Source organism: Rhodamnia argentea, chromosome 10, assembly GCF_020921035.1.
Source record: "Rhodamnia argentea isolate NSW1041297 chromosome 10, ASM2092103v1, whole genome shotgun sequence".
Lineage (NCBI taxonomy): Eukaryota > Viridiplantae > Streptophyta > Magnoliopsida > Myrtales > Myrtaceae > Rhodamnia > Rhodamnia argentea.
Genome location: NC_063159.1, coordinates 15,409,871 through 15,437,445, shown reverse-complemented (window position 1 = coordinate 15,437,445; position 27,575 = coordinate 15,409,871). Strand labels below are relative to the sequence as shown.

The following is a 27,575-nucleotide window of genomic DNA, read 5'->3' as shown; positions in this document are numbered from 1 at the left end:
AAGCGAGAAGGGAACTTGAAAACTGAGACCGAAATCCGACACGCGAGTCCGGGGAGCATTCTGGGAAGATCGCAATTTTTTAGGGGCGAAAACGTTAATTTTGAAAACTAAAACCTAAATCCCTAATTCTATCGTCGTGTCTCGCACTCTCCGACTCTCTGCTCGACTCCTCTCTCGCTCTTGGCCCTGCTCTCGCACGCCTAGCCTTGCTGCTCGTGACCGCTGCCCTCCGGTCGACCCTCGCCGCTCGCCTCTCGACGCTTAGTCTCGAGCCCCCACTGCCTAACCGCCCTTTCTTGCGGTCGACGCTCAGTCCCCACGTTGTCTTCCAGGAAGACTTTTCTCGCTCGTCGCCGTAAGAAGCCCCTGTTCTTTGCACACGAAAACGAGGTAAAGTTCCCGGTTTTTTTGGTTTATCTTTCCTTTTATTCCTTCGTCCATTGTTAAATCTGTTCTTCTGGGCCTTGAATTGAGCCGTGGAGGGAGTATCTGGGCTAAGGGCCGGGGATGCCGTCGGAATGGGAGGTCTTGCCGAGAGTTAGGGTCGTCGGGTTTGGAGGAGAAGAAGGATTCATTGGCAAATATATTCTGTTTCTGCTGCTTCCTTTGGGACTCTCCACGCATTTTCCCATCCATCACCCCTTTCTTATTTTACACAACAAACGAATAAGACCCGATTAACTTTGCGAATCATGTAGTTCATGGATGAATGCTCGTAAGTTCTTAACTGATGTAACCTCATAAATTACTGCGAGACAATCTGTAGGGATCATGTGCAGTGGCAGGTTTTGGAGTTAGTGGGGAGCTGTACTTCATGTCAGCCATATTGACCTTTTACTGTGGGTTCAAAGTACAAGTGTCTGAATACGATGTCTTCGCTTTTGTGAAGTATGGAAGTTTTATGGTGTAAAGTGCTCATTCAGGGAATTAAATACATGTGAATTTGAGCCCAAGATAACGTCTAATGACCATATACTGCTCTTTCTATGAAGTGCAATCTGTTTTGTGTGTTCTGAGAACCATAGTATAATTTCTCTTGATCTGGATTTTTCTCCTTTCTTAACTGGTAGATCTTGGATGGACCATTGAATGGTAATGGTAAATACTAAATAGTCCAAGCCACATCAGGAAATGTGGTTGAATTCTTCATGACTTCTAATGGATTGTGGATTGCTTGTTTTTGTTTCTCCAACTTTTATGGATTATTAGAATGAAATGTCGTTAAATTTTTCAATTCGAAACATTGATATTAACAAATGGTGGATCATTGTCTTTATTGTAAATTCTTTCTTGGTCTTTTTTTATTATTTATTTATTTGTGGAATCAACGTGTTAGAATTCTCTATTTTTTGATAAATCATGTGTCGGCATGTCGCGTTGCATTGTGTCGGTGCTACATAACTGCTGATGCTCTTCAAGGTTTTGGAATAGGGCTTTAGCAGAACCATAAAGGGAATCAGTCGGGGCTCTTTCCTCTTGTGGCGAAGGTTCTCGTCGCTGTTGCCATTCGCTGTACTCTCTCTGTGTCTCTAACACTCAGCGGCGTCCTCTCACGCATCGGAGAGAGAATGTCTTCCCTGAGGAATGCGATCAGTCGGCGCGCTCACAAGGAACGACCTCAGCCGTAAGTTAAAAAAGGAAGCTTTTTTTTTCCCCCTTCTTCTATGTCGTTCGGTGGTTTTTCTGAATCCGTCTTCTGACAAGGCAATTTTTTTTGGTGCGGATGGCAGACAATCAAGGAAAAAGTTTGGGCTTCTCGAGAAGCACAAGGACTATGTCGTCCGTGCGAGAGCCTTCCACAAGAAGGAGGAGGCTTTGCGGAAGCTCAAGGAGAAGGCGGCCTTCAGGAACCCAGATGAGTTCTACTTTAAGATGATCAAAACTAAGACTGTCGATGGAGTTCACAGACCAGAGTAAGATTATTGGACTTGGTCCTCTTCTCCTTGTGTACGTGTTTTCGACTCAATCGTGCATCTTTCACAGTCCAATCTCTGACTCTGTAGTTTGTGTGGGGTAGGAGTCAGGCAAATAAATACACCCCTGAAGAACTCATGTTGATGAAGACTCAAGACATAGGATATATACTTCAGAAGGTGCAGAGTGAGAAAAAGGTACTGCCTCTTTGAGCTGTTCTTCTTGAAATTTTTTGCCAGAATGATACTCTGGAGAGGTATTGATGGTGTATAAATTCTGCTCTCTACTGCAGAAAATCGAAAAGCTAACTGCCATGCTGCATTCTCTTGACGATCGTCCATCGAGCAATCATGTTTACTATGCGGAAGACAGGTCTGTTTATCCTTGTCTTTGCCTTGATCTTTAATTAGTTTCCTGCTGACAGCTGGTAATTCTACCTACTGGAGTCTCACTCCCTCTCACTCGAGCTAGAGGACAGAGATACTGGTTGCTCCGCTGAAAGTTTGACATGCTAGCATCGTGCTTGTGCTTTCTCGACCATCCAATCTCACTTTCGGAAGAATTGGGCATACTCAAAACTATAGTTTGAAGTCATTTTATTTTGCCATGTTTTACTGAACTACTAATGGCCAACCAGTTGAGTGTGCATTGAGATCAACATGATTTTATTTCCTAAAAAAGGTACATTATAGTCTCACCTTGGAAAATGTTTATCCAAGGGATGCCGCAGGATGATGTGCTGGTTGCATTGTTATCAGGCTGCTTACTACCTTGAAAGTTCTTTACCCTTGTTTAGTTCCATCCTAGTTTATGTGCTCACTACCTTGCTTTGAGCTAGTATCTTCATTTGTTTTTTATAATGTCTACAGGGAGGAGGCGAAAGAGATGCAATCATTGTCTTCTAAGAATGGGAAAATATCTTTCGAGGATATTCCTGATAATATAAAAAGGTGAGCTCATATGGCCCATTTGTTGGTTGGAAGTTGATCATTTCTTGATAAGACTTGTTTCGAGTGCGCAGAAGCTGGAAGTCACTGTCATGTTCAGGTGTCGAGAGAGAATGTATGATAGGACCAATGTAATTGAGTTAAGTAAAGATTCTCTTCCGATGGAGACTAGAAATCTAGCTTTTTGCTCGACTTAGAAAGACTTGGATATCGCTTGCCACTCATTTGGGCATCGAATTGTTGATTATGTTACCATCCACTTCCACAGTATGTGTTGCTTTTCAGGTGTCTATATTGATGCTGTCGTCGATCTTTTCCTAACGTCCTTGGTTGTTTTTATTTGTGTTTCCCTCCATCTAAATCGATTTAAAGAAAGCTATCTGGCACTATGGAAACAAAATGTTTTTGGTGTGGTTTTGTTAGCCTATCAACTTTAACCTGTTTGATTGTGCTCTTGGTGGAGTAGACTGCTTAAAATCCCTACATTGTGCAGGAAAACAGCTGCTTCATACAGAGAGCTAGAGGCAAGAAAAAGTAGAGTAAATGATTTGGAGAAGATATACATGGATATGTCGCTGCAGAAGGAATTGCAGGTAGGCTTCACTGACTTTCTACTTGTCAGTTGATCTGTCTGGATGTTTTCTGATAAAGCTTTTTATTCATGAGCAGAAGAAGGGCAAAAAGCGAAAACTTCGTGCAGATGAGACTGTCTGCCCCTCCTCAAAACCAGTATACAAATGGCGGTCAGAACGGAAGCGGTGAAATGAAGCTTTTTCTCAACTTGATGCTTCTCTTTGCGCAAGCAATGGTTCTAATGACTATATATCTCTTCTACGAAACTTACCTGTTTGACAATCCAGGTGGCAGATGAACCAATGTTAACCCGGGCCACAAATTTTGACACATGATATTTACTGTAAACCTTGAGTTCGAGTGCTTGTATCGTTAAGTTATTTGTTGAACATAATTGGTGAAATCCAAGTTGGTCTATTTTTTGTCATCTCTCTTTCATTGTGGGCAGAAAATATGAAGCTAACGTCTTTTAGAATTCATGCCAGTATGATCACGTCTTTCGTGCCTTTGCCTGTTCCTTTATTGTCTGCTAATGCTACATTTATCATAGTGTATCAACAAGAAGATCTAATTCTTATGGAGTGACTTCATTCTGCCCTTCTTGTTGCATTTCATATTTAACTTTTACTCGATGTTGAACATCAGTATTCTTTCAAAATACGCTAGTGTTATATGAACGAGCCATTTCGCAATAATTCCTTTACTCCTGTTTAACTTATGTCCCCTTTTGGGTTTACAAAATTTTGGAAGGAAAGCAAAAGATACATTAGTTTAAGCAGACCTGGATAAGGCATGCGAGTTACAACGATAGGTATTCTAGGAGTTCATTCTAGGATCGTTAATGCTTGGTCGAATTGAAATTGGTAGCTTCTTGTAAGATTCTTCTGTCAAATATGACACGTTGAGCATGGCCCATACAACATGTCCTCTTTCACCAAGGGGTCGATCAAGTAACGGAGAGGGCTACCCAATCTCTGGAAAGCTCGACTATAGGGATACAAGCTTACAAAATCTGCAGATATTCAAGAGTCCCCCATAAACTAAGTCGAGATTGAAGGTTCAAAAGCCACAATGGCTGGAACAGCCAACTTCTATGACCAGCACCTCATCTTCCGCACCTTTATTATCATGTCAAGAATTTGGCAACAATATGTTCTGCTATCGCCATGCTTGAAGTCAAACCAGGTGACTCGATCCCAAAGAGATTAACCAGTCCAGGTACCCCGTGAATCTCCTCCCCCTGCAAAAATGTAATCAGGATAGAATTGTCATCAACCATGCCGTCCCTTGAGTCTTTCAAGTAACGTCATGACGGAAAGCATTAAAAGTGAATTAAAACTGCTGGTATCCTCGTATTGCATAGTTTCTCGATAACCATGAGGAAGATTAAGGAAAAACACACATGTATGCCGGCTGTTTGCATGCTAATAGGTGAAGGAGAAGAAACTACATCATTCCTTGAAGAAAGAAGATGCACAATACAAGACATCCACGACTCTATAGAAGCAACAAATGAAGGTAGTCTTATCTGCTTCAGTAGTAAATGGAATGAAAGGAGACACTGATCTTTGCAATATACCATGCTGGTTTTGTCTTGCAGTTTTTAAACGGTGTTAAAGCCAATTCAACACGGAGCACTTGAAATCAATCTGACCATATTAGGTAGTAATATTGAGCATTCCATAACTATAGACTTATATTTTTGAAATCTTCTTATCTAAAGTTATAAAGATGTAATAAAACTATTTCACAAGTTTATTGTACTAAGTAATGCTGCAGACACCCATCAGGTGTTGAATATGACAGACTTGTTTAAATGATAAATTGTAGTTTGTCACATCATAATAGATTTACCGTATCCAGCATTAATCTAAAACAAATTTACCCTACTATTAGTAACCCACCCCCAAAAGAGTTATTGCTGCTACTACACTTCCTGATAAACCAGGCCTGATTTATTTCATATTGATTTATAACCTTCTTGCAAGGTAGAAGGCTTCATCTAGCATCCCATGCACAAAAACAATGAGAAAACACAATGTTCAGTTAATCAGCGCTTTCCCAACTGGTGTTCACCGTAGTTCCTTTAAGGGAAAGACAACCCAACGTCGGAATAATGCATAGTGAAAGACACATTAACGAAAGTCATGATGTTAAACATAAATTTTTAGATTCTATTGACCTAACACATTCTGTTAAGAGGGGAGAACTAAGATCCAACCTGTACCACAAAATCATTGGTAGGCTGTCGAGGAGCTGAAAGTTTTGGCCTAATCCCCGAATAACCTGGCTCCAAAGAACCCTCCTTGAGGTTTGGGTAGTACTTTCTGATGGCCGGATAAAATCTCTCTGCGCGGCTTGCAGATACAGAATAGTCAAACCTGAATTGAGTGTTGGCAATTATTTATAATGGGAGACATAGCTATTAGCGCCAAATCAGAAAGAACAGATGCTTATATTTTCATGATGTGATCATGTTATCTGCTATATTGGTATTTCGTAGTCCAATAAGCATTACTAAGCAAAACACCAAAAGTGGGTAAACTGTTACAAGGTTGAAATCTAAAATTTTGTTGGCTGATATTCAATAGTTACTGCATGTTCAAGAATACAGGGAAAACTTCACTCTAATTGAGACCGAAAATTGGATGTCAACCAGTTACTATGTGCTTCTTGCCAAAAAACCCAGTTACTATGTGCCTGTCACAGATTACTAAGGGGGAAAATTTTTTGGGTTTTCACTCATCAGATCCCCACGGAAATTTTCAATTACAACTTTGTTCAAGCATGACATTGGATTCACCCCCTAATTTTCCACCACTCAAACACAGAAGCATAGAAGACAAATCATGTATCTACTCAGACCAAATATACTTAATTGGAACAAGTACCTGTTTAGGAAGCTTGAAACATCATCCACACCCTTAATCCATTCAACATCCGGGCCAAACTTTACTTGACCATTCAAATCAAGGGTTACGTGCACGCCAAGGCCACCATCCTCAGGAATTGGATATATCAAATGCTGGAATGGGCGGTTCTTAGTGCTTGCAAGGGCAAAGTAATGACCGCGAGCAAAATATGCTGGAGGAATTGCTTGACCATTAAGACCATGAAATCTCTTTGCCAGGAGTGGAGCGCTTAAGCCTGCTGAGTTGACAACAACCTTTGGTACCAGTATAAGTTCAGGTCCGAGAGGAAACTGTCCACTCCCATGTTCATCAAGATTTTTGGTCTCACAAACATGGAGGTGCAAAGAATTGCCTTCAAGATGACCACCAACCACAGTAGTATTGTAAGAGAATGTCGCTCCGTGACTTTCAGCTTCTCCCTGGACTCACATTTGGGTGATCTACCTGTCATTATGTAGCCATGAAACTACCTATAGGAAAGAAGCAAAAGCTAAGATGATATTTCCAAAGCACAAAACTTGATAACTTACCACTAGCGATAGCATCAATGAATGCGAGTCGACGATGCCAGAAACAGGGGAAAACAAGGCCTTCAAACATTGAAGTTCAGGTTCCATCCTCATGGCTTCAGCACCATCCATCATCCTCAAACCATCAACTCCATTACGAACTCCGTGGTTCATTAAATTGCTCAGCTTCGGAACCTCCGGAGGCCCAGTAGCAACTATGAGCTTCCCAATCTGCCTATGGGGAATTCCACGCTCAGAGCAGTACTTGTACAGCAACTCCCTCCCCCTCACGCAAAACGCCGCCTGCAAAATCAGATGTATTTCATATCTCCGCCACTCGCTACTTCACAGAGCACAGCATATGACTGACAATTGAACAACTTTTCCAGTCTATACAGGAGAAATTAAGACTACCTCAAAATCTACCATGAGACACTATTACTCTCCGACTAAAAGTCACACTCTCGGCCCAACATATCACTTGGTCTCACTGCTAAGCCGTTACAACTTCCAGCGAATGAAAAACCGCCGGTTAGAGAGAAGTAATCACCCGACCTTGAGAGAATCGGGAGGGTAATATATGCCGGCATGGATGACCTCGCTGTTGCGAGAGCTCGTGCCGGTCCCGAAGGCCGGCGCCGACTCGAGCACCAGGACGTCTCGGCCTCCGAGGGCGGCAAGCTGCCTCGCGACAGCCAATCCGACGACGCCCGCCCCGATCACCACGCAGTCCGCCTTCTCGACGGAGGCGAAGCTTCTGGTGAGCTCGGCGGTCTTCAGAACTTTGCCAACGCTTCGCGCCGAACGCCCCAGCATTTCTCCCTTGGATTGCTCTTCCGGTCGTTCGTCACTCTTGCACCGAAGCTAGACGAACGGACTATGCTCTTTTAGCTTTAGCAGAAACCACCCTCCATTTTACGTCCTAGAGCAATGAGGAATTTTTCACAAGCAAATTTTCCTCAATTTTCGACGTTTCAATGATTTAGGAAAATGAATAAATGGATTTTTTTTTAATGGACGGAAAAATTATTTGTTTAAATCCAAAAAAACATTATTTCCTCCGTAAAAAAATCAGAAACCCCTTTTCAAAATACGACTAAACATTGGAAGTTGAACCAAAGATCTGCACTTGAGTTGAGGACACCGATGCCCCGATAGCCAAGCTTAGGTCCGTAGTGTCAGGGCCCAGGACGACGTCGTCTTCGCTCGCCTGCAAAGCGAAGGTCTCTCTTCGCTCGTCATCAAAAAGTTACGAGAGCACCACTCTCTCTTCGCTTGCTCTCTGTGCAAGTGACCCACCGCGAAGCTCGACCTCAATCTTCGACGAGAGATTCCCAACTTAGATCTGCTGGAGGTTAGGGCTTTCTCCAATGTTATTTTTTGCCTTGCCTTGAGATATAAATCTATCATTATACCAATTTTTGCCATTGCCATTAGCATTTTTGTGAGTTTCAGTTTTGCTGCCATGTATGGAATTGCTGTGGCCACCCTTGGTATGTTTATTACCATTGCCACTGGATTGGACATAGATGCTTATGGTCCCATCAGCGACAATGCTGTAGGTATTGCCGAGATGGCTGGCATGAGTCACAGAATTCGTGAGAGAACTGATGCCCTTGACGCTGCTGGCAATACGACTGCTGCCATTGGAAAGGTACAGGCAATCCTGGCATATGAATATAGTAACAGACACTGTCCTATCGTCCTTTTAGTAGCTTGTCTTGCAAAAATCCGTAACATAGCAGAGGAAAGGTCGTCTCTGTGTATAAAATCCGTAACTGATGCCCTCGAATCTTATATTTGATCAACTTTTCACTTTCTCCTGGTATGTAGGGATTCGCCATTGGATCAGCTGCCCTAGCATCTCTCGCTCTGTTTGGTGCATTTGTTGAGTCGTTCAGCAATTTCTACCGTTGATGTCCTGACACCAAAGGTCTTCATCGGTTTCCTCGTGGGTGCCATGCTTCCTTACTGGTTTTCTGCTGTGACCATGAAAAGTGTGGGAAGTGCAGCATTGAAGATGGTTGAGGAGGGCCACAGGCAGTTTAGCAGCATTCCAGGGCTCATGGAGGGTCATGCAAAGGCTAACTATGCTATGCTAGATGCGTCAAAATTTCAACTGATGCATCTCTCAAGGAGATGATTCCACCTGGTGCTCTTGTTTCTGGTGTTCAGTTAATTCTTGTGGAAATAAGATGCGTATCTATTTTAATAGTTTTACGTTGCTCAAGGTATAGCTCTTGATAGACTGCTTGTTCAGAGGATGTTGTAGTTTCTTCGTTGTTGAACAAAATCTGTAGGTAAACTAGGTTTGCTGATTAATGCTCTTATCATCATCTCTATGACAATGTTGGAGCTTCGCATCGGTTTGTCTCATTTGATTGTGGTTTTTACCTTGATGAAAATAATTCCTTGACCTTGGTTTTAAACAGATTGAAATTTCGGCATCCAACACTGGGGGAACATGGGACAATGCCAAGAAGTACATTGAGGTATGCAGTTGCTCCAACTGTTTGAAAGCTATCATATACTTGTCTGTGGTTGTTCAGTGACCTGCTAAGTAAAGTTGTGTGACTTGATAGATCTTTTTCCTTAATATCTTGAAATTCGCTTTCAGGCTGGTGCTTTGGAGCATGCGAGGACCCTTGGCCCTAAAGGATCGGAGCCTCACAAGGCTGCTGTTATTGGAGATACAGTTGGCGATCCTCTGAAGGACGCTTCAGGCCCATCGCTCAACATCCTCATCAAGCTAATGGCAGTGGAGTCGCTTGTGTTCGCTCCCTTCTTTGCTACTCACAGTGGTCTGCTCTTCAAGATTTTCTGAGGGAGGGAAATGGATGACTTCCCTTTTGTACCAGCAGCATTGTCATCAACTAAATTTGGCCTTGGCGTCTATTTCCTTATTGGTTCTCTATAGCTTTAGCGATTCTGATTGCTAAGGATGATGCATCTATTTCCTTGTTGGTTCTCTATAGCTTTAGCGATTCTGATTCCTAAGGATGATGATGATGATTATGAAGGTTACAAGTTTATGTTATCATGGGAATGTCTACTTGAGTTTCAAGGCTGAACCTGACAATTTTTGAATTATGGACTGGCGGATTCTTCACTTTTAGTGTGCTCATCATGTTTTCCCCATAGGAAAGAACAATTATCGACCAGGAAATGCGGAGTTTCATTTTCCCGCTGATGATCTTTGTTGGCATTCTTTAAATCTTGCTATTGATATTCTTGGAATGTTTGAGTCTATGTTCATACCTCCTCCTGTACTGAGACCGCCTCACACCAGAGGAAGATGAAGTGGAAGTCTCTGTCCAAAATGTCTTTACTGGGGGACACGCTGCCCTTGAGTATTTCATGAGCATGCAAAACCCTTTTTTTTCCGGACGTCACTAAAAACTTGCATCGTCAAAAGGGAGCAACCACAACCGCCCTTTGTCTTTTTCTCTGAGAAACACAAAACTGATCCTCAAACATGATGAATGTCGATGCTCCTGCTTTGATGGAGCTTCTGCAGCTTTCCTCTGGTCTGTGTTGATAGAGAGCTGAAAGTTTTACCCAATCAGGCATGCTCCAAGAATGATGCAGGTACTAGGAAATTGAGGTAGCCCCCACATGCCGACTCCTTCTGCTTCAACCAAGTAAAAAAAAAGCATGAGTAAGACCCATAATTTGGTCCGCATTTACATAAATAATTAAATGACGAATTATACTTAAATTCGTTAGTATTTGCATTTATCTTTTTTTGAATAATATGCATTTTAGGTTAGAATCAATAATTTTTCATTGAATATTTTGTGTTAATAATGTTTCCGAAGTAGAAATTTTCAACCGTTATCCAAACGAGTTTCCGTTCAAGAAAAAAAAATTTTATCGTGTTATCAAACGATTTTCTCTGATCGGAAATCAAACTTCCAAAGCAAAACTAAAAAAAACTCAACTTTACGCGTTTCATAAATCAATTTCGAAGAACTAGAAAATCAACTGTCATTCTAAAGCAAAAATGTTACTATGCACGCCCTTAGTGGCTGGGCCAAGAAACCCCCACTCCTTCACCTAAGATTGCAACAACTACATATCCATTGTATCGCACTAAAAGTGCAAGTCCACTTATGAAAGTAAAATCAAATTTTCATTTCCAAACGGCAAAAAATAACTTCCAATTCGTTTTCAAAATTTAGCCGAGACACCAGAAAATACTATTATTTTCTTAGGAAATAATTTCTTGAAAAACTAATTTCCAAAAATGTCAATTTTTTTTCACGGAATAAATGGAACTCATTTGTCATGATCTTTTCATCACTTTAGTTAGGTATTGCACCGTCCATTTACTTACCCAAAAAAAAAAAGGTTTCTCCTCCGTGCACACTAAAAATCTAAAGTCAACAACGACTAAACGTCATAATCACCCTCCATTGCTTTATTTAACAGTCGATAATAAAATATGTTCTTGAGTGTAACGTGTGGCCTTAGGAGAAAGGACAGAATGTCGAAGAAATAAGATTAAAAAGCGGGCAAAGGTTGGTCAAGACTGTTGCTTCCAAGTAAGAAAGTTAGGCAAGGAACGCATGGCCCAAACTTTGGAAATATAAAAAAAAAAAAAAAAAAGGAAACTTCGGCAGATCCAGATTTATATAAATGGAGCTCACATGCACCGAGAACAGCCGATCCCGATTCTAATATATTTCAATTCCTCGCATGTCGGCAATTCTAGACAAATAAAATTCATTCGATTTGACGACGAGAAGAGGAAATTGAAATTGAGAAGTAATGTCATTTTAGATGTGATTTATGGACGAGAAGTATGTCGCGAGATTACAAATGAGGAATCCGAGGTGGAACCCGCCGAGCATGAGCATTACAATTTATAACAACGAGTTAAATACTTGATGAGCCGTCTCTTTTTGCCGGTTTTCTTACGTGAACGAATGCACAACTACTAAGTAGCTCTCAGTGACACGCAATTCTACAACTTGGGCTTGTTAAAAAGAATTGGCTGGCGAAAAATAAGATCTTAGTCGAGTTTATTGTAGAATCTTGCTGACCTTGGAAGCCGAGACATTCGGTCCGAAGCAACACCATTTTTGCGACACCTAATGTAACCTGCACGAGAACGCAACATCCCGAGTTGAAAGCTTCTAAGCTGAGAAGATTGAAGAGAGACCAGACACGTTCGTATGAAGCAGTAGCCAAGATTGATCAAACTAGTTGGGTCGAATATGGAGAAGGGCAAGAAAAGATTGGCCGTCCTCGTGGGGTGCAACTACCCGGGCACTCGGTACGAGCTCCGCGGGTGCATCAACGACGTGCGCGCCATGCACAAGGCGCTCGTGGAGCAGTTCGGGTTCGAGGAGGGCCACGTCAAGGTCCTGACGGACGGGCCAGGGTCGCCGGTGATGCCGACCGGCGCCAACATTAGGGCCACACTCGACCGGATGGTCGACCTGGCGGAGCCGGGAGATGTCCTGTTCTTCCATTACAGCGGACACGGGACCCGGATCCCGTCCGTCTTTCCGTTCAAGAAGGATGAAGCAATTGTGCCTTGCGACTTCAATCTCATCACCGGTAAAACTCGACACGTCGGCCAGACTCTTTCCCATGAACATTCGCATAACTATAGAAAAGATGATGCATTGCAGATGTCGATTTCCGGCACTTGGTGAACCGCCTTCCGAAGGGGGCGACCTTCACGATCCTCTCCGACTCCTGCCACAGCGGCGGCCTCATCAACAAGGAGAAAGAGCAAATCGGCCCGTCGGCCACCCACGCCCGCGGCGGCGGCACATCTCTCCTCCACCCCGAAGCACATCCCTTTCCAATCGCTGCTCCAGCACCTCTCGTCCCAGACTCACATAACCACCTCGGACGTCGGGACCCACCAGCTGGAGTCCTTCGGCACGGAGGCGAGCCTCCGGTTCCGTCTCGCGCCACTCGAGGCGGCGGCGCCCTTCGATCCGTTGAAGCCCGACGAGGGGATCCTGCTGAGCGGGTGCGAAGTCAACGAGACCTCCGCGGACATGGACCCGTCGGTGGAGGGATGCAAGGCGTACGGAGCGTTCAGCGACGCGGTGCAGACTGTTTTGAAGGAGAATAAGCGGAAGCTAAGCAACAGGGAGGTGGTGGTGCTGGCGAGGGAGGTGCTGAGAAGGCAAGGGTTCGGGCAGCATCCATGTCTGTATTGCAGCGACGAGAATGCTGATGCCAGTTTCTTGGGGCAACACGAAGAAGATGGTGTGCCTCGTTGAAAAAAGCTGTGCGGTTCGGAAAAATTAATCTGATATTGTTTTATTCATATTGAAATTTCAGGTTGATTATGAAAGGTTTGACAATAATTTTTAATTATTCATTATTTACAGTCATCCAAAAACGGTTACATGATTTTGAGGATGGAATACTCATGTTCTCTCGAATTTTTAAGGTAATTCATCTAAAGCTCGACATATGTCACGTCGGACTCATCTTACAGAAATTTCGAAATTTCCTCTCTCTCATTTTAAAATTTCTACAAAATGGGCTCAGAAGTGACACGTGTTGCACTTTGGATAGAGTATGTTAAATATCACGCGACACAATTATTGTATTTAATTTTTCTGTTTTAACAGGTGATGGTTAATCTCTATTTATTTTCCCACCACAAAAAAAAAAAATCTCTATTTATTTACTTGAAATTTGAAATATTCCCAGAGCTGTATTTCTGAATAGTAGTCTTTGATTACTTTTCGAGGAATCAATTACAATTACAATTCATCTCTGGATCGTCCCTTTCTCAAACACAAGATCTTAGCCTTAAACCAAGTCGGCAAAAAGTTTGGAGTTTTAACATTTTTGGAACGCTGGTACATTTTCTTCTTCTAATGTTTGCCCTGCTAAATTTTTCGAAATTCCAAAAACAACCTCACCTCTTTTCTCCTCGCGTTGCGTCGGCAGATCTGGCGCCGGTGCTAGATTTGGCTCGTCCACACCCTAATCCCTGGGCCGGCGTTTCGCGAAGGGTTTGAGGTTCAGTTTTTTTTCAAAAAGAAAATGTGATTCTTCTCATTCCATTGGTATTTTATTCACTCGCATCATGTGCACGTGGATCCTCATTTGTTTTCTCTTTCTTAGGATTGAGATTTCATAATCTCTTCATTTTCATCCGCACCTTCCGTTTACTAGAATCAACCATTAAAAAGTGAAAATTGTAATTGTAGTGCACCTCATCTCTCATCTCATTTTTATTGCATAACATTTAAATTTTCATAACATTTTATTAGTCTAAATGAAAAATGCATAACTTTTCTCGATTTTGAAAAAAAAAATCATTTAATTTTTTTATAATGCTTTTTGAAAACTTCATTAATTGATTTTGAAGATGAGTAAATGTTTAAATAAATGCATCATATGACTTATAAAATTATTTTATATTTCAATTTCAAAATATAACGGCTGTTTTTTTTTTCCATTCCATCCTCTTCCTCGAGATCAATCGTGACTTACGTGTCAGTCACTTTTCTACCTCTACAACCTTTTTTTTTTTTGTTATTACCACGAAAAATTTCAAACAGGTACACCCGTGACAAATTTACCCTCAAACTATTTTTTTGACTACGAAAAAATCCAAACTAATTTACATGTGACAAATTTATCTGAAATTATTTTTTAACCATAAAAAAATCTAAATTGGTACTTCTATGAGAAATTTACTTTTCATTAATTTCTGTTAAATTGGATTAATACCACGAATAATCACAAAATAATACACTTGTGACAAAAGAGAGTAAAAATCTCAAGTTGATACACTCATCAATTGCCATGTGTCATCCAACTTAGCAATTTAATAGTAAAATTTAATCGAAACTAACGGAAGATAAATTTGTCACAAATATATTAGTTTGGGGTAAATTTGTCACGAGTATACCAGTCTAGAATTTTTCATGGTAAAAAAATGTTTGATGTAAATTTGTCATAAGTGTACCAGTTTGAAATTTTTCGTGGTATTAATCCTTTTTTTTCGAACCTCTATAATCTCATTGAAAACGAAAAAAAAAAAAGGACTTGTTTAACCATTTTAAAATCAATTAGTCATTTTTTTATGAGAGAGGAAAAATCAAAGACGACAATATACAGAAAAGCCAAAATAAAAGAAAAATGAAAAATATCTGGCAGGAAAAAAATTATGGAGGGGCAAAAAGGGAAAACGAAATCACGTGGGAAGACTTTTTGCTAAAATTACACCATCTCTACGCGTCATCGACGCTTTACCGACGAACATAAATCGCTCGTCTTGTCCGAAGAAATCGATCGTCTTTCTCTCTCTAGAAGCCTCTATCTCCGTCTCTTCTGTCGTTTCCATTTAGAAAACCAGGGTGATAAGAAGGAGGAGAAAGGAGAAAGAACTCGCTTCGCCCGAACGAGATTTTGGAGAGAGAAGATGGCGGATCAGCTCACCGATGACCAGATCTCCGAGTTCAAGGAGGCCTTCAGCTTGTTCGACAAGGATGGCGATGGTTTGATCTCTCTCTCTCTCTCTCTCTCTGGTCGTTCGATTCGAGTTAGCTGCGTCGTCGTACATGTACTTTGTCCGATGCTAGTTTTGTGTGCGATTCATGTGCGATCGTGTAAAGGGCGTTTCCATTTGCTTTGATTGAGATTAGGGGCTTTTACCTGCGAATTCTCTGCTGATTTAGCTCTTGGTCGATTGCGTCTGTTGTGGCTGCTAAATCTCCAGACTGTTTCCTCCCTGTTGATTGTCAGAATATCTTCTTATGCTATTTTGGGTTGGGGGTGGGTGGGGTGCGGAAGCAATTGCAAGATGTTTGTCTTTGATCGCGTTTGGGGCTGGATCTTTGTCGTGTTTCATAAATTGTGGATGCACAACACATGAATGATTGGAAAATTTTTAACTTGGACCTTGTGAACGAGTTGCGGGGTACACGACTCTTAATACAGAAATATTTTGTATTAATTTTTTATGTCCAATGCATTTGTTGCGGATAACACAAGGATAACACGAGGGAGACAGGGCATTGGAAATTACGATCTTTTTACATTTGGGTATGCAGTTAGGTCGCATTTGGAGCTAGATCTTCCATATTCCTGAAATCTAGTTGCTCTGTTTTCAAGTTAAATTCCATTGAAGGATCTTGCATTGTTGTGCTTATTTGACATTTGACATGTTTATAAAGTCAGTTGAAGCGGAATTTTAATATATATAATGCATTGACTGTATGAAGCAACCAATGCGCTTCTTGGTTTTTGTACAACTATTAGTGGATGTTATCGTATCGGGGAGTATTTAATAGAACTCTTCGTAATCATCTTGATCACGATATATCAATATTATCTTCTAGGGGTCATATTTCTTTTTGCTCTTGGATTCGTTATATCCAGACTCTGGATACTGCATACTTGGATGTGTAAAACTAGGTGTTCTTATAAGCATCAAAGCATTATTATCTTTCCATGAGGTTTACAATATAAGGTCAACATGTTGCTTATTTGTTTCAAAGCTCTTGGAATCTTGGTCTAAAACTAGTTTGTATTTTTTCTTAAAGTGTTCAAATCTTTCTTCTGCCTTAGTTGTTTTTAGTTTGTGGATTTCAGCCATCATGTTCTGGCATATTGGTCATACTCATGAGGTAACAAATCTTTCGTTTGACATGGGGTTCTTATAAATTTTTCTTTCTGACTTTGTGTGCCTTTTGAATATTGTTTGTGATGACGTGAATTGTCTTAGTCATTGAATGCACCAACAACTGAATAAGCATCAATTAAAACTCCTTATGTGATCAATTGAGATGTAGATGTCCTGGTCAGTAACATATAGCTTTTTGTATTAAATGTGAAAATTGCTTTAGTCATGGTAGCTAGTCAAATTGTTACTCTTTGATTGCCTTAAGGATGATAAATTAGTTGTCACTCCCGTTATTCTTCAGGTTGTATCACCACCAAAGAGCTTGGAACTGTCATGAGGTCGCTGGGGCAGAATCCTACTGAGGCAGAGCTTCAGGACATGATCAATGAGGTAGATGCTGATGGCAACGGGACTATCGACTTCCCGGAGTTCCTAAACCTGATGGCTAGGAAGATGAAAGACACCGACTCCGAAGAAGAGCTGAAAGAGGCATTCAGAGTTTTCGACAAGGATCAGAATGGGTTCATATCTGCTGCCGAGCTCCGCCATGTGATGACCAATCTTGGGGAGAAGCTCACCGACGAAGAGGTCGACGAGATGATTAGGGAGGCTGACGTAGATGGAGATGGCCAGATAAACTATGAGGAGTTTGTGAAGGTGATGATGGCCAAGTGATTTGCCCCATCTTAGCGAAACCCACAAGAGAATGAAAAGAAAGGATTGCAATAACTAATGTAACAAGATTCTTGCTTTTCCTGTTGCAATGTCTGTGAATGTTATGAATTTAAACCTCGAAAGAGAGCAAGTAGTCTTCTCTTTGATGATCCTGATTGGCTGATGGAATGTTTTCTGTAGGGTACCGGCTTTGTTAATGTCCCCTTGATTGGCTTATGAATGTTGGCTTGGTTTGTCTGGTTTCCTCTAGTTAGCATAAGGATCGATTTGGTTTCATGTGTATTGTACTATTATCTTGGCCTGCGTTCGACCTTCGGTTCCCTTATTTAGGAACTCAAGTTGAGCTAAAAAGTCGGTAACTGATTATTCGTCCACAGTGAACGCGCCATATTTGATAATGATGCGAAATGCTTTCGTCTGTAACATTCCTTTTGACATACCTATGACACAACTTTAGTCAGACCGTATTGAGAGACGCGCCCAGATGATGCATCACGCTTGAGGTTTGCAGTTCACCGTCTCGACTCATATCCTTCATGTCAACCTCCTCAACACACCTTCTCATCAGCCATGTATGGTTTAATTCCAGAAACTGTTTTAAGTTTCTAAGACAATTTTTTTTTTGGTGCAACCTCCTTCAAGTTCTTGGATTCATGTAAATTTGCATTTCATGGGGAAAATCTCAATTTGGCTTAGGCGATTGCGTTGGCATTGAGCCTAGTGATTAGGTTAGTCAAAGCCAAAAAAGAAAAAAATGATCATCTGGTCCAAGTTACCAAACCGGAATCCACGTGCATCAACGACCACAAAAAGCAGAGGGAGGAGGGTAGTTGGCGCCATTAGATGTGTGGACGGTAGGTATCAAATGCCCGTCAAGACCATAACTGCGAGTTCTTCCACTCGCCTATCGTTAATTAGCGTGCATTGGTCTCTGTTTCAGTTGCAGGGAGAGTGCTTTCATTCAAGGAAGGAGCCAAGTTATAACAAAGAAGGACTATGGAGGTTGCACAGGAGAAGGAGAAGAAGATGAAGATACTCTGCCTCCACGGGTTCAGAACCAGCGGCGGCTTCTTGAAGAAGCAAATCAGTAAATGGGATCCTTCCATTTTCGCTCACTTCGACATGGTAACATCGGAACTTCTTTCGACCCTCTCCTCTCTTTTCTGTCATCATCGAAGTAGGAATTAGTAACTTCGTGTTGCTAGGTTGAGAATTTGGTCCGAAGCATTTTGGAGTCTGTGAAGATGCAAGTGTGATCAAGTGTTCGTTATGGGTTTTGACTGAATGTGCCATGCTAGAGCGATGAGTGAACAGTATGGCTTTATGAAGCAAGTGGTTGACCATTGCTTGTGCTTTTCAAGTGAAGACGGCTTAAGATGTCGATCACTGAAACAATTTGGCCAATTTGACTTTTTGACTCGAATTTATCTTCGTTTTAAGCAAACGAATAGTAGGAGATCAGGTGTCGATGGAGCCACGAAGCAATCATTTGAGATGAATGCAGTAACTGGATTGAAGTCTAAGACTGCATGAGCTGTCTCCTGAAACTAATATAGGCTCGGAATATTATCTAAGTGAGCAAAAGAGGGAAGGTCTTACTGTGATTGCATGAGCAGGAGCCTTTGGATGGCATGTTTCCGTCTTGGACATGGAGATTTTCCTAGGCCTTTAAATTTCTCTATCACGGAGAAATGTAAATTTTGTTTGATGATCTTTCAAGGCGAGAAAGTTGTGCTAACTAACACGCTCATGAAAGCGACTCCAGTGGCAGTCAGGCTATTAGCTGGCCCCGATTGAGCAGACTGATTCTACAACCGATGGCCTAGAGAAGTAGATGCAGTCATGATTGATGAGTACTTTTCATGTTAACTACCATGTGTTCGCAGTTTTCGTGCGTCCATGATGCATTTCCGTCATCAAGCAATGGATGCGAATTTACCCATGTCTACTCCAGTGTGGAACGTGGGTTCTGATGGTGCTGTTTATCCTCTACGGTTCTACAGCACTTGAAAGGAAAACGTAGATTCCACAACAGGCCTTGAAATAATTTCCATGTTAGAAAATCCACAAGATTGATACCAGTTAGAATTTCACCGCATACACATACTGACCGGAAGCACTGCATCTCTTTCTTGTAGGATTTCCCCGACGGGTTATTTCCTGCAGGAGGCAAATCCGATATCGAAGGCGTCTTTCCACCACCCTACTTTGAGTGGTTCCAGTTTGAAAAGGTGAGTTAGCCCATCTATTCTGGATCTCCAATCTACTCTGAGGGTACTGTCTTTTGTTCACGATTTCCAACCAAGGAGGCGATTTTCTTAATAGCACTTGAACTGATCAGGATTTCACAGAGTACACGAACTTGGAAGAATGTGTCAAGTATCTGTGCGAGTACATTACGAGCAAAGGCCCCTTCGATGGTCTACTTGGATTCTCTCAGGTACTCTCCACTGTCCCCGTGACTTCTTGTGGTCAGGTGCTCATGATTTGATAGATTCAGATGCAAAACACAGTTAAGCCGATGGCCCCGGTCTGAAGTTCGCCGATGAAGTTTAATAGCATCGTTCTGCTAAAACTACTCTTTCGTTCTCACACTTAATTTTCTCACATGTTCAGGGCGCCACACTCTCGGCTCTTTTGCTGGGTTACCAGGCACAGGCAAGCCCAATAGAATCTTCTATTTGTATAGTCCTCTTGTGCGACCTTTTCAGTAGGCAAGTGGCGGTTGACATGGTTGATATATCTTTTTGGCAGCAGGGGAAGGTATTGAAGGATCACCCACCGCTGAAGTTCTTCGTATCTGTATCGGGATCGAAGTTTAGGACTCCAGATATATGTGATGTTGCCTACAAGGACCCCATCAAGGCGAAGTCAGTCCATTTCATTGGAGACAAGGATTGGCTGAAATTGCCATCGCAGGATCTGGCGGCCGCATTTGACAATCCCCTGATCATCAGGCATCCCCAAGGCCACACTGTCCCGAGGCTAGGTGAGTATGATTATATATGTCTGTTCTTAATCTGCTTCTGTCGCTAATCAAATAGAAAACCACAAACTAATCCCAGGATAGCGTCCTGTCCTGTCTTAATTTGTCTATCAAGTATTCTGGAAGCTCCTGGTCAATCTGACATTTTCTTGACTCTGCCATTAGATGAGACCGCGACCGCTCAACTGCGTGGGTGGACTGCTGAAATTCTCCTCCAATACAGCAGCAGGAACCTTGAAGTCGGAAAGACCGACTCCAGCGACACTCTGAAGAAGGTCCAGAATGCAGCGACAAACGTGAAGATCGACAAGGAGGTCGAGGAGATCGTGGAGGCAGCGAAAGCCTGAAGAACCTGGAAGGGAAAGCAGGTTGGCCTCCTTTATCTTTGTTCTGCGTGGAAGCCTAATTCAGATCACTGATTTTCGAGGCCGTGGGAACTTCTAAAGTGATGGTAATGGGCAGTGTACTTCGTTCATTAGGGTGGCAATAAATTTGCTCTTAGATACTATTCACATCTAGCGTTTTCTGTGGAGATTCTAGTGTCCTCTTCTGCACTTCTTGAATGAATAATCCACAGCTCATCTCCTGAAGTTACATGTTCAGCTGAAGGGAAAAGGAAGGCCAATTCGAATTGTCCGTACATGCATTAAAATTCATGGATGGAGAGAAGAATTCATCGAACACCCACAATTTTTTCACGTCACTTGATAAAAGAAACTCACGTGTTCCCATACACAGAGCGCGTGAACATGGACAACTTACAATTAAGGAAGTTCCGCTATTTTGCATTTTCACACGCTTGATGCGTCGACTCAACGACACTTTCAAATAAGTCTTGTTATTTTCATACACGGTTGTACTAACGGAGTATCGCTACATTGCTAGTTCAACATTAATTTTGTTGAAATTTGGTTAACTTCGAAATAAATTTCCATGATTCCGCTGAAACTGTAAACGAAAGAGGATGGCTATATTATGACTCTATATGACGGGTCAGATGTCATATGGTACGAAAGGACTCCGTCCTCAGTTTCGGAAACGAAGGGCTTCCGTTCAACTTCTGACAGCTCGTTGGAACAGGGAAAGTTCGTTTGGGCCCCACCGTTTTTCTAAGAATAATTTCTGTCTTTTCATTGTTTTTCTTTCGGGGAGATTTTGCCTTTCGGCCGTCGACTGTTTCAACTTCCAAACCAGAAAATAAACAGGATAGGTGCCCCTATCCGGAGGGAGACTGAGAGACCGTTGAATCGTAGATCATAGAGAGCGAGCGACCGAGCGAGGGAAGGAGGGAGAGAGAGGTCAAGGTAGCGTCAATGGGGGCGACTCGCTTGCTGGTTTACGATTTCGTCATCTCCTTCATGTGGGTGTGGTCGGGGGCTCTGATAAAGATCTTCGTGTACGAGGTTCTAGGGTTGGGGCATGGACTCTGGGGCGAGATTGTCAAGTCCTCGCTCTACATCGTCAACATGTTCTTCTTCGCGTTCCTGGGTAAGCTCACCAAGGGCGGCTCGTATAATCCTCTCACCGTGTTGGCCCCCGGCGTTTCTGGGGATTTCAGCGGCTTCCTCTTCACCGTCGGCGCTCGCATCCCTGCCCAGGTTCGTTTGCGCGGTTTCTACCTTTGCATTTGCTTGTTTCAGACCATTTAATTTGGTTTCCTTGCATGGTAAGTTTAAGGCTTTTTTGGTTGGCATGTATTTAAGGAAAAAGCTTTTCGATTCTAAAATGCTTCCGGGTTACCAGTTACATTGCAACTCATGTGTTTTATAATTGTGAAAAAGAGAGTTTTTTTAAGTGGTGGAGTTCTTGTCATGTGATCAATTCAATTTATTGTATTTACTCATTTTCACTGTTACAAAAATATGGGCTTGCTATCAGCAGTGTGGCTTGACACTGTCTTGGGCACGTTAACAAAAGACCTGAGGAACGTGGATATGGGTAACAGCTTCAGTTAATTGGGTTTGGGAGTATGGTGTTGGGGAAAGTTAGGGCCTTCATTCGGGGGAAGTGGAACCTATGAGGTTCAATCCGATTTTCTTTTGAGGGACTGATGAGGCTTTAATGTAGTTTCAACTGATGGGTCTATTTAACTGAGCTTGAGGGCTCGCTGCTGACTCATTTGTGTGAAAGATTGGTTCCTTCGTTTATCACGTCCCTTTTTGAAGTTTGAGTTGCCAGTGTAAGTTGAGAATGGCTATTGCATATGCCGCATGTTGGTAGCTGTCTGGAGTTTGCTTATGCAGAAGAGTATTCAATTAATTCATGATCAGAGACACCACATCCATTTTTCCCCCATTTTTTAACCAAAATATGCACATGTGACTGCAGCTTGAGCTTTGACTTTTCACCTCACGTTTACACTTTACAGCTTATATTCCGGGGTCATATCATCTCATCACTGGACGAACCCACAGTAGTGGTTAATCAAAATGAAACTGTCGCAACTCCATCACTTGATGGTATTCTACAGAAAGGTCTCCTCGTACTGTTGTTGAATGGTTCAGTGCTATCCATCTTCTTGGCCAGTTCTCCACTATACTATAGATGACAATCATTTGGGCTGATGGAACTGCGAGAGGATCTTGGTCATAATGAGCCAACAAGATAATTTTGGCAGAATCCAAGTGCTAATATAAAATGTGGCTAGGATACTGCAGAAGTGCAACTCTATTTTGCATAGACACGAGTTGTGAATTCTGCATTCTGTCTCAATTTGAGCCATTTTCTGTCAACATATGAAATCTTATTGGACAGGTTAGTGGAATGAGAGGATTACTTCCCATTGTCTCCAAAAAGTTCCATGTCAGACTGAATGCCATCAAAATTCATCCCTCGTGTTCATTGCCTTTTAGGTCCTCTCTTTTTTTTTGGTATTGTTGAGCCTGTATTGTATGAGTCCCAGCCTATGCATTATCTCTGTCTGTCATTGTAAGCTAGAGCACCTGATAACAAAGTGATACCATGCTTGGCATCACCATACAAGAATACCAATAGTCCCTCACGTTTCTCAGTGACTCATGTTGCTGATTATTCACTGACTCTGCATGGATGGATTTTAGCTTTGCTAGGAACTGGAGAATTGTTGGGGGCTTAGTTTAGTTTAGCGAGGTGCAGCACTATATGTTCAGTTTTTCTTGTTACGTAAGGGAGTGTAAACTTTAAACACTAGTTGATTGTTCTGCCTGCAATCGCTATTTGTAGGTGATTTTATCTGCTCTCATTTTCACTATCTCCCATCCACTCTGTCAATTGATTATCTCTATACACCTTAATTCAAGAAAGGTTTGAAACTTAAATATGAAAAAGTCTTGTGGAAGGATGGGATTATAGATGTGCACATAAACAACAAGGAGGGGCTGTGCCAGCATCATGGGTTGGACAGAATTTTGTTTCCTGACTTGCCTTAGTGTGGAATAGTTTTGACAAGTAAACTGAAATTATTAGCCTTCAGTGAAGGGACTTGCCATCAGAGATAATTGTCTTAAATATGACGCCTGTCTCTGTTCACGCTTTCAGCTTCTTCTTGTGGTGCATCGCACTTTTAAAATGATATCATTAAGTCTGTTCATTTTTTTCTCCAGGCAGTTGGTTCCATTACTGGGGTTAGGCTCATCATTGAGACCTTTCCTCACCTATGGCTCGGACCACATTTGAGCGTTGACATTCATCGAGGGGCACTAACTGAAGGACTCTTAGCATTTGTGATCGTCATCATCTCACTAGGACTTGGTAGAAAGATTCCTGGAAGTTTTTACACAAAGACTTGGATATCAAGCCTCTCTAAGCTGACTCTGCAAATACTTGGTTCTGATCTAACCGGTGGATGTATGAACCCAGCTTCTGTAAGTACTTAAGAAATTCTGAGTGCTTTTCTTTTCTTTTTAGAGGAAACCGATGGTGGATGTTCCCTCAGAATCGCTCATACCTGGATTTAAAACTTGTTAAATACTGTAGGCAATGGGATGGGCCTATGCTCGTGGAGATCATATAACCAAGGAACATGTGCTTGTTTACTGGCTTGCACCGGTAGAGGCCACCCTGCTGGCAGTGTGGATATTTAGACTGCTCGTGGGGCCTCTAAAAGAGCAGGAAACAAAGAAGAAGAAATCAGAGTGAAGCAATGGCATTTGAGTTTTGTTCGGTGTCTACTGGATGATCTCATCTGTTGAAGTTGGAGACCGGGAGCATATGTCGTCCTAAGGCATGAGATGTGCTTTAACTTCTAATCTTTTGTCCGGTCTGGCAATCTGCCTGGTATGTTGGGTTTATCTAACCCTTGAATTAGTCACTACGCTGGTCATTTGCTTTATTCGTAGACAATTGGCAATATATTATGTAAATCATGCCAGGCTGCTATAACGGTGTAGGTCTCGTTAGGCAATCTGTATGTATGATGGGTTCCGCAATCTTCAACATTTCTTCGATATCAAGCTCTCCACCAACTCTGTATCCAATATACCTCGTTTCTTCAATATTAAACTCTCTCTCTCTCTCTCTCTGTGCGTGTGCGTGTGAACGCCGCAAGGTTTGAGCAAGATTGCTGCTTTCAGGGCAGTTACCATGTGCTATTTGCTCAACATTCACCCAGATAATTCTTCTTCCTACCAGCACAAGCTTGAGATTACAGGCAAGGAATGAGTCTATGAAGAAAATTGTCTGAAATCATTTAAGACTGTCAAACTAGAAGAAAAACCGCATCTGCCGATTAAATCCAAGAACAGCTTCAGAAGTATTTATTATTCTCTGAAGGTGCTTGGGATGGTGAAGAACATAAATAAGGATATATTATGGAAATGGTACTGCTGAAAGGCAAACCACGTCGTCCCATAGTTGCTGAAATGACAAACATAAAGAAGCAGTATCAAAGAGAAGACATGCTTTATCTTCGGAGAGAAGCTCTAATCCTGAATGTAAGTACAAACAAATCTTCCTTCTACAAGTGATTGCTCCATGTGACAGTTGTCGTAATGACGCACTGTCTGTAGTACTAAAGATTAACAATTTCACATGGGAGTTGTGGACAGGACTTAATACACAAGTTGAGGCTCGAATTCTGCAAAATCGACTGAACCAGACTCGATTGGTGGCATCAAATATGCAGCCAAGAGTTCGGAGGCCAGTGCGGCGATGAGGGGAATCCTCTTCAAGTTCTTCACCAACGGAATGTCCTCAGTTTCCCCAACCGCAATGAGCTTCTCATTTATTACCACCATCCGGTCCAACTTCCTCTTGAATTCGGGGTTCTCTACGTCCAGCACGGCAGGAAAAATCCTAGCTGTGGTGCGGTTTGTCTGCATGAAGAAATTTTCAATCATTATTCATTCTAGGAATCAAAATATTCCAAGTACGGTACTACTTTTGGAAGTCATCAACAGTGTGCAGCGGCAACACAAATAATGTACTTTTCCAATGCAGCGATATGAATGTACTCGTTCACCTCTATAATAACATGCATGTCAAATTCCTTGGTGTTGAGACCAATGCCTTCATAGAAAGCTGTCCGCTGGCAATCGTTGAGGTACATCGTCACATACACCTGAGGAGCAATGCATAGGAAGGTTATGGCAAAAACAGGGGACTTCTGCAGCATCAGCAGAGAAGCTGCAAATGATTTTCTTGTCAGAACTCATATGTCGGACGCGAGAACTAATTATTACCGAAAGGCAGAAGAACCGGGACCACAGTTTTGCCTTCCAGTCATTGAGAAACTGGGGTTGGGCTTTCATCAACGCCGAGAAGAAATCGCCGTGCCGGTTCTCGTCCTGGCACCAATTCTCAAAGTACTTGAAGATAGGATAAAGTCGGTACTCCGGATTCTCCTTGAGATGTCTGTAGATCGTGATGTATCGCCAGTATCCAATCTTCTCGGACAAGTAGGTCGCGTAGAAAATGAACTTGGGCTTGAAGAAGGTGTATTTCCTGGCTTTTGTCAGGAAACCTAAGTCCAATGCCAAGTTGAAATCCGACAACCCTTTGTTCAGGAATCTGCATACCGTCGAAGTAAATTTATCACGTTCTTTGCTTTGTAATATGATAGTAATAATAGACTCAGATTGCGAACAGAGCTTATAGGGTGACACCCTACATACCCGGCATGTCTGGCTTCATCCCTGGACATCAGGGAGAATATCTCAGCTACCACTGGGTTGGTTTTCTGTCATCAAATAACTCAAACAGTTAGTCAGCTGAATCGATCGACCTCAGAGCGCCTATCTTCCACCACGAAATGTACTATTTTACGGTCGGAAGCACGTTGAAATTCCGTCAAATATTCAATAGCAGAGCCAAAAAAGCCGGGAGAACACCTAATATATCCGGCCATTCACGGAAATTCGAAATGCAAATAGCAAAACCCCACCTTTTCCAATTATATAGTCAAAACAGTGATGCTGGCAGAAATTTGACGTATTGGGTAGTAGGTGATGCGACAAGCTTGAACCCATTTCATATATTCTTTCAAACACAATGCAGAAACAAATAACCAATCGTACCACGAAAGGCAAAAGAGCCAAACCCAATTACCTTGAGCCTCCTTCCCAGCTCCTTGTAGAGAAGGAACCCAGAGAACTCAGCAGTGCAGGACCTCTCCAAGAACTCCACGAAGATCTGCCTGAGCGGGCCCTGGATTTTGTCGGCGGCCTCCTTGAACTCCTTGTTCCTCACGAAGTGTGTCTGGTTATAATCAGTCTTGAACTCCTGAAGCAGAGCCTCGAATTCAGCTTGGTTCAGGTTCTTGTTGATCTCGGTGTTGAATAGCTGCTCCATCTCGTCGAAATCGGTGGTGTAGAACCTCGGGGCCAAGAGGGTCTCCTTGATGGCTTGCTTCTTGGCCTTCTCGGTGGGCTTCTTGGGAGCGGTCGGCTGAGCGGTGGCCGACATTCTGATGGTGGTGAACCTGGGGCGCGAGGGCGCTCTGGGGTTGGTCAATCTCGGGGTGTTGGCGAATTTCGAGATGGGTTTGAGGAGAGCCATCTCTGCCGCCATTTCTTGGAGCTAGAGAGTGAGCTGTGGGTTTCAGCAGGACTCTGGTTTTTCTCGAGAGTGGGAAGGAATTAGAGATTATATGGTGGAAGAGAGAGTTAGCAGAGACGTGGAGCGTGGAGTAAGGTGTCAGCATGGTGCAATTGGCTGATGGTGATCATGGGCGTGATCCGATGGAAATCTGTCGGGTTGAGCAAGCGGGTGACGCGTGGCGGGTGGCCATAGGCCTGTCTGATTACTTGTCTGGTGGTGGTAATGACATTTAGGCAAACCAGTTTTGTGGTTGTGGCCTCCCTTTTGCTCGAGCTCGATTCTTGGTTCAGAGGGTCCCAGGAGAATTTCCTGGGTGGAAATTCAAGATTTTGTCCAGTCCGAAGCAAATCTGTTCAGTAGGATAACAGGCCATTTCAATCATTGGGTCAATAGGCCCACGTACAGGCCCATTAAGGATTTACATCTTTACTG

At 42.4% G+C, this 27,575-nt stretch overlaps 6 protein-coding genes and 1 pseudogene across 7 annotated transcripts; 5 read left to right on the top strand and 2 right to left on the bottom strand.

Moving 5' to 3' along the window:
* The first annotated feature begins 154 nt into the window (after positions 1–154).
* Positions 155–3,856, top strand: LOC115733666 (probable U3 small nucleolar RNA-associated protein 11). The gene is made up of 8 exons (XM_030664299.2): positions 155–390; positions 1,432–1,624; positions 1,731–1,913; positions 2,018–2,111; positions 2,207–2,286; positions 2,784–2,864; positions 3,355–3,454; positions 3,531–3,856. Exons 2-8 carry the CDS (start codon positions 1,569–1,571, stop codon positions 3,621–3,623), a joined length of 687 nt encoding a protein of 228 aa, XP_030520159.2. The 5' UTR covers positions 155–390; positions 1,432–1,568; the 3' UTR covers positions 3,624–3,856.
* Positions 3,857–4,327: 471 nt separating this feature from the next.
* On the bottom strand, positions 4,328–7,714 carry LOC115731988 (L-2-hydroxyglutarate dehydrogenase, mitochondrial). Its single transcript, XM_030662653.2, has 5 exons — positions 7,411–7,714; positions 6,877–7,158; positions 6,326–6,765; positions 5,656–5,815; positions 4,328–4,674 (listed from the first exon to the last, which is right to left on the bottom strand). The coding sequence occupies exons 1-5, from the start codon at positions 7,669–7,671 to the stop codon at positions 4,561–4,563; spliced, it is 1,257 nt and encodes a 418-aa protein (XP_030518513.2). The 5' UTR covers positions 7,672–7,714; the 3' UTR covers positions 4,328–4,560.
* Positions 7,715–7,785: 71 nt separating this feature from the next.
* LOC115729835 lies at positions 7,786–9,725 on the top strand (annotated as a pseudogene).
* A 2,122-nt stretch (positions 9,726–11,847) lies between these two features.
* Positions 11,848–13,145, top strand: LOC115732058 (metacaspase-9). The gene is given in 3 exon segments (XM_030662721.2): positions 11,848–12,420; positions 12,495–12,618; positions 12,620–13,145. Coding segments are annotated over 3 exon segments (951 nt in total). The 5' UTR covers positions 11,848–12,074; the 3' UTR covers positions 13,101–13,145.
* A 1,947-nt stretch (positions 13,146–15,092) lies between these two features.
* LOC115729846 (esterase GA18864) lies at positions 15,093–20,626 on the top strand. The gene is made up of 8 exons (XM_048271835.1): positions 15,093–15,341; positions 16,770–17,140; positions 18,131–18,268; positions 19,282–19,374; positions 19,485–19,583; positions 19,760–19,801; positions 19,901–20,132; positions 20,295–20,626. Exons 1-8 carry the CDS (start codon positions 15,266–15,268, stop codon positions 20,474–20,476), a joined length of 1,233 nt encoding a protein of 410 aa, XP_048127792.1. The 5' UTR covers positions 15,093–15,265; the 3' UTR covers positions 20,477–20,626.
* Positions 20,627–21,207: 581 nt separating this feature from the next.
* LOC115732065 (probable aquaporin SIP2-1) lies at positions 21,208–24,624 on the top strand. Of its 2 annotated transcripts, none has more exons than XM_030662730.2 (4): positions 21,208–21,397; positions 21,431–21,727; positions 23,711–23,971; positions 24,084–24,624. In XM_030662730.2, exons 2-4 carry the CDS (start codon positions 21,443–21,445, stop codon positions 24,243–24,245), a joined length of 708 nt encoding a protein of 235 aa, XP_030518590.2. In that variant the 5' UTR covers positions 21,208–21,397; positions 21,431–21,442; the 3' UTR covers positions 24,246–24,624. The 2 variants fall into 2 exon arrangements, with proteins under 2 accessions (XP_030518590.2, XP_048127868.1); XM_048271911.1 differs by having other exon boundaries at positions 21,223–21,319; positions 21,354–21,727.
* Positions 24,625–24,990: 366 nt separating this feature from the next.
* Positions 24,991–27,226, bottom strand: LOC115732034 (magnesium-protoporphyrin IX monomethyl ester [oxidative] cyclase, chloroplastic). Its single transcript, XM_030662695.2, has 5 exons — positions 26,652–27,226; positions 26,219–26,283; positions 25,787–26,114; positions 25,567–25,665; positions 24,991–25,420 (listed from the first exon to the last, which is right to left on the bottom strand). Exons 1-5 carry the CDS (start codon positions 27,111–27,113, stop codon positions 25,157–25,159), a joined length of 1,218 nt encoding a protein of 405 aa, XP_030518555.1. The 5' UTR covers positions 27,114–27,226; the 3' UTR covers positions 24,991–25,156.
* Between the last annotated feature and the right edge of the window lie 349 nt (positions 27,227–27,575).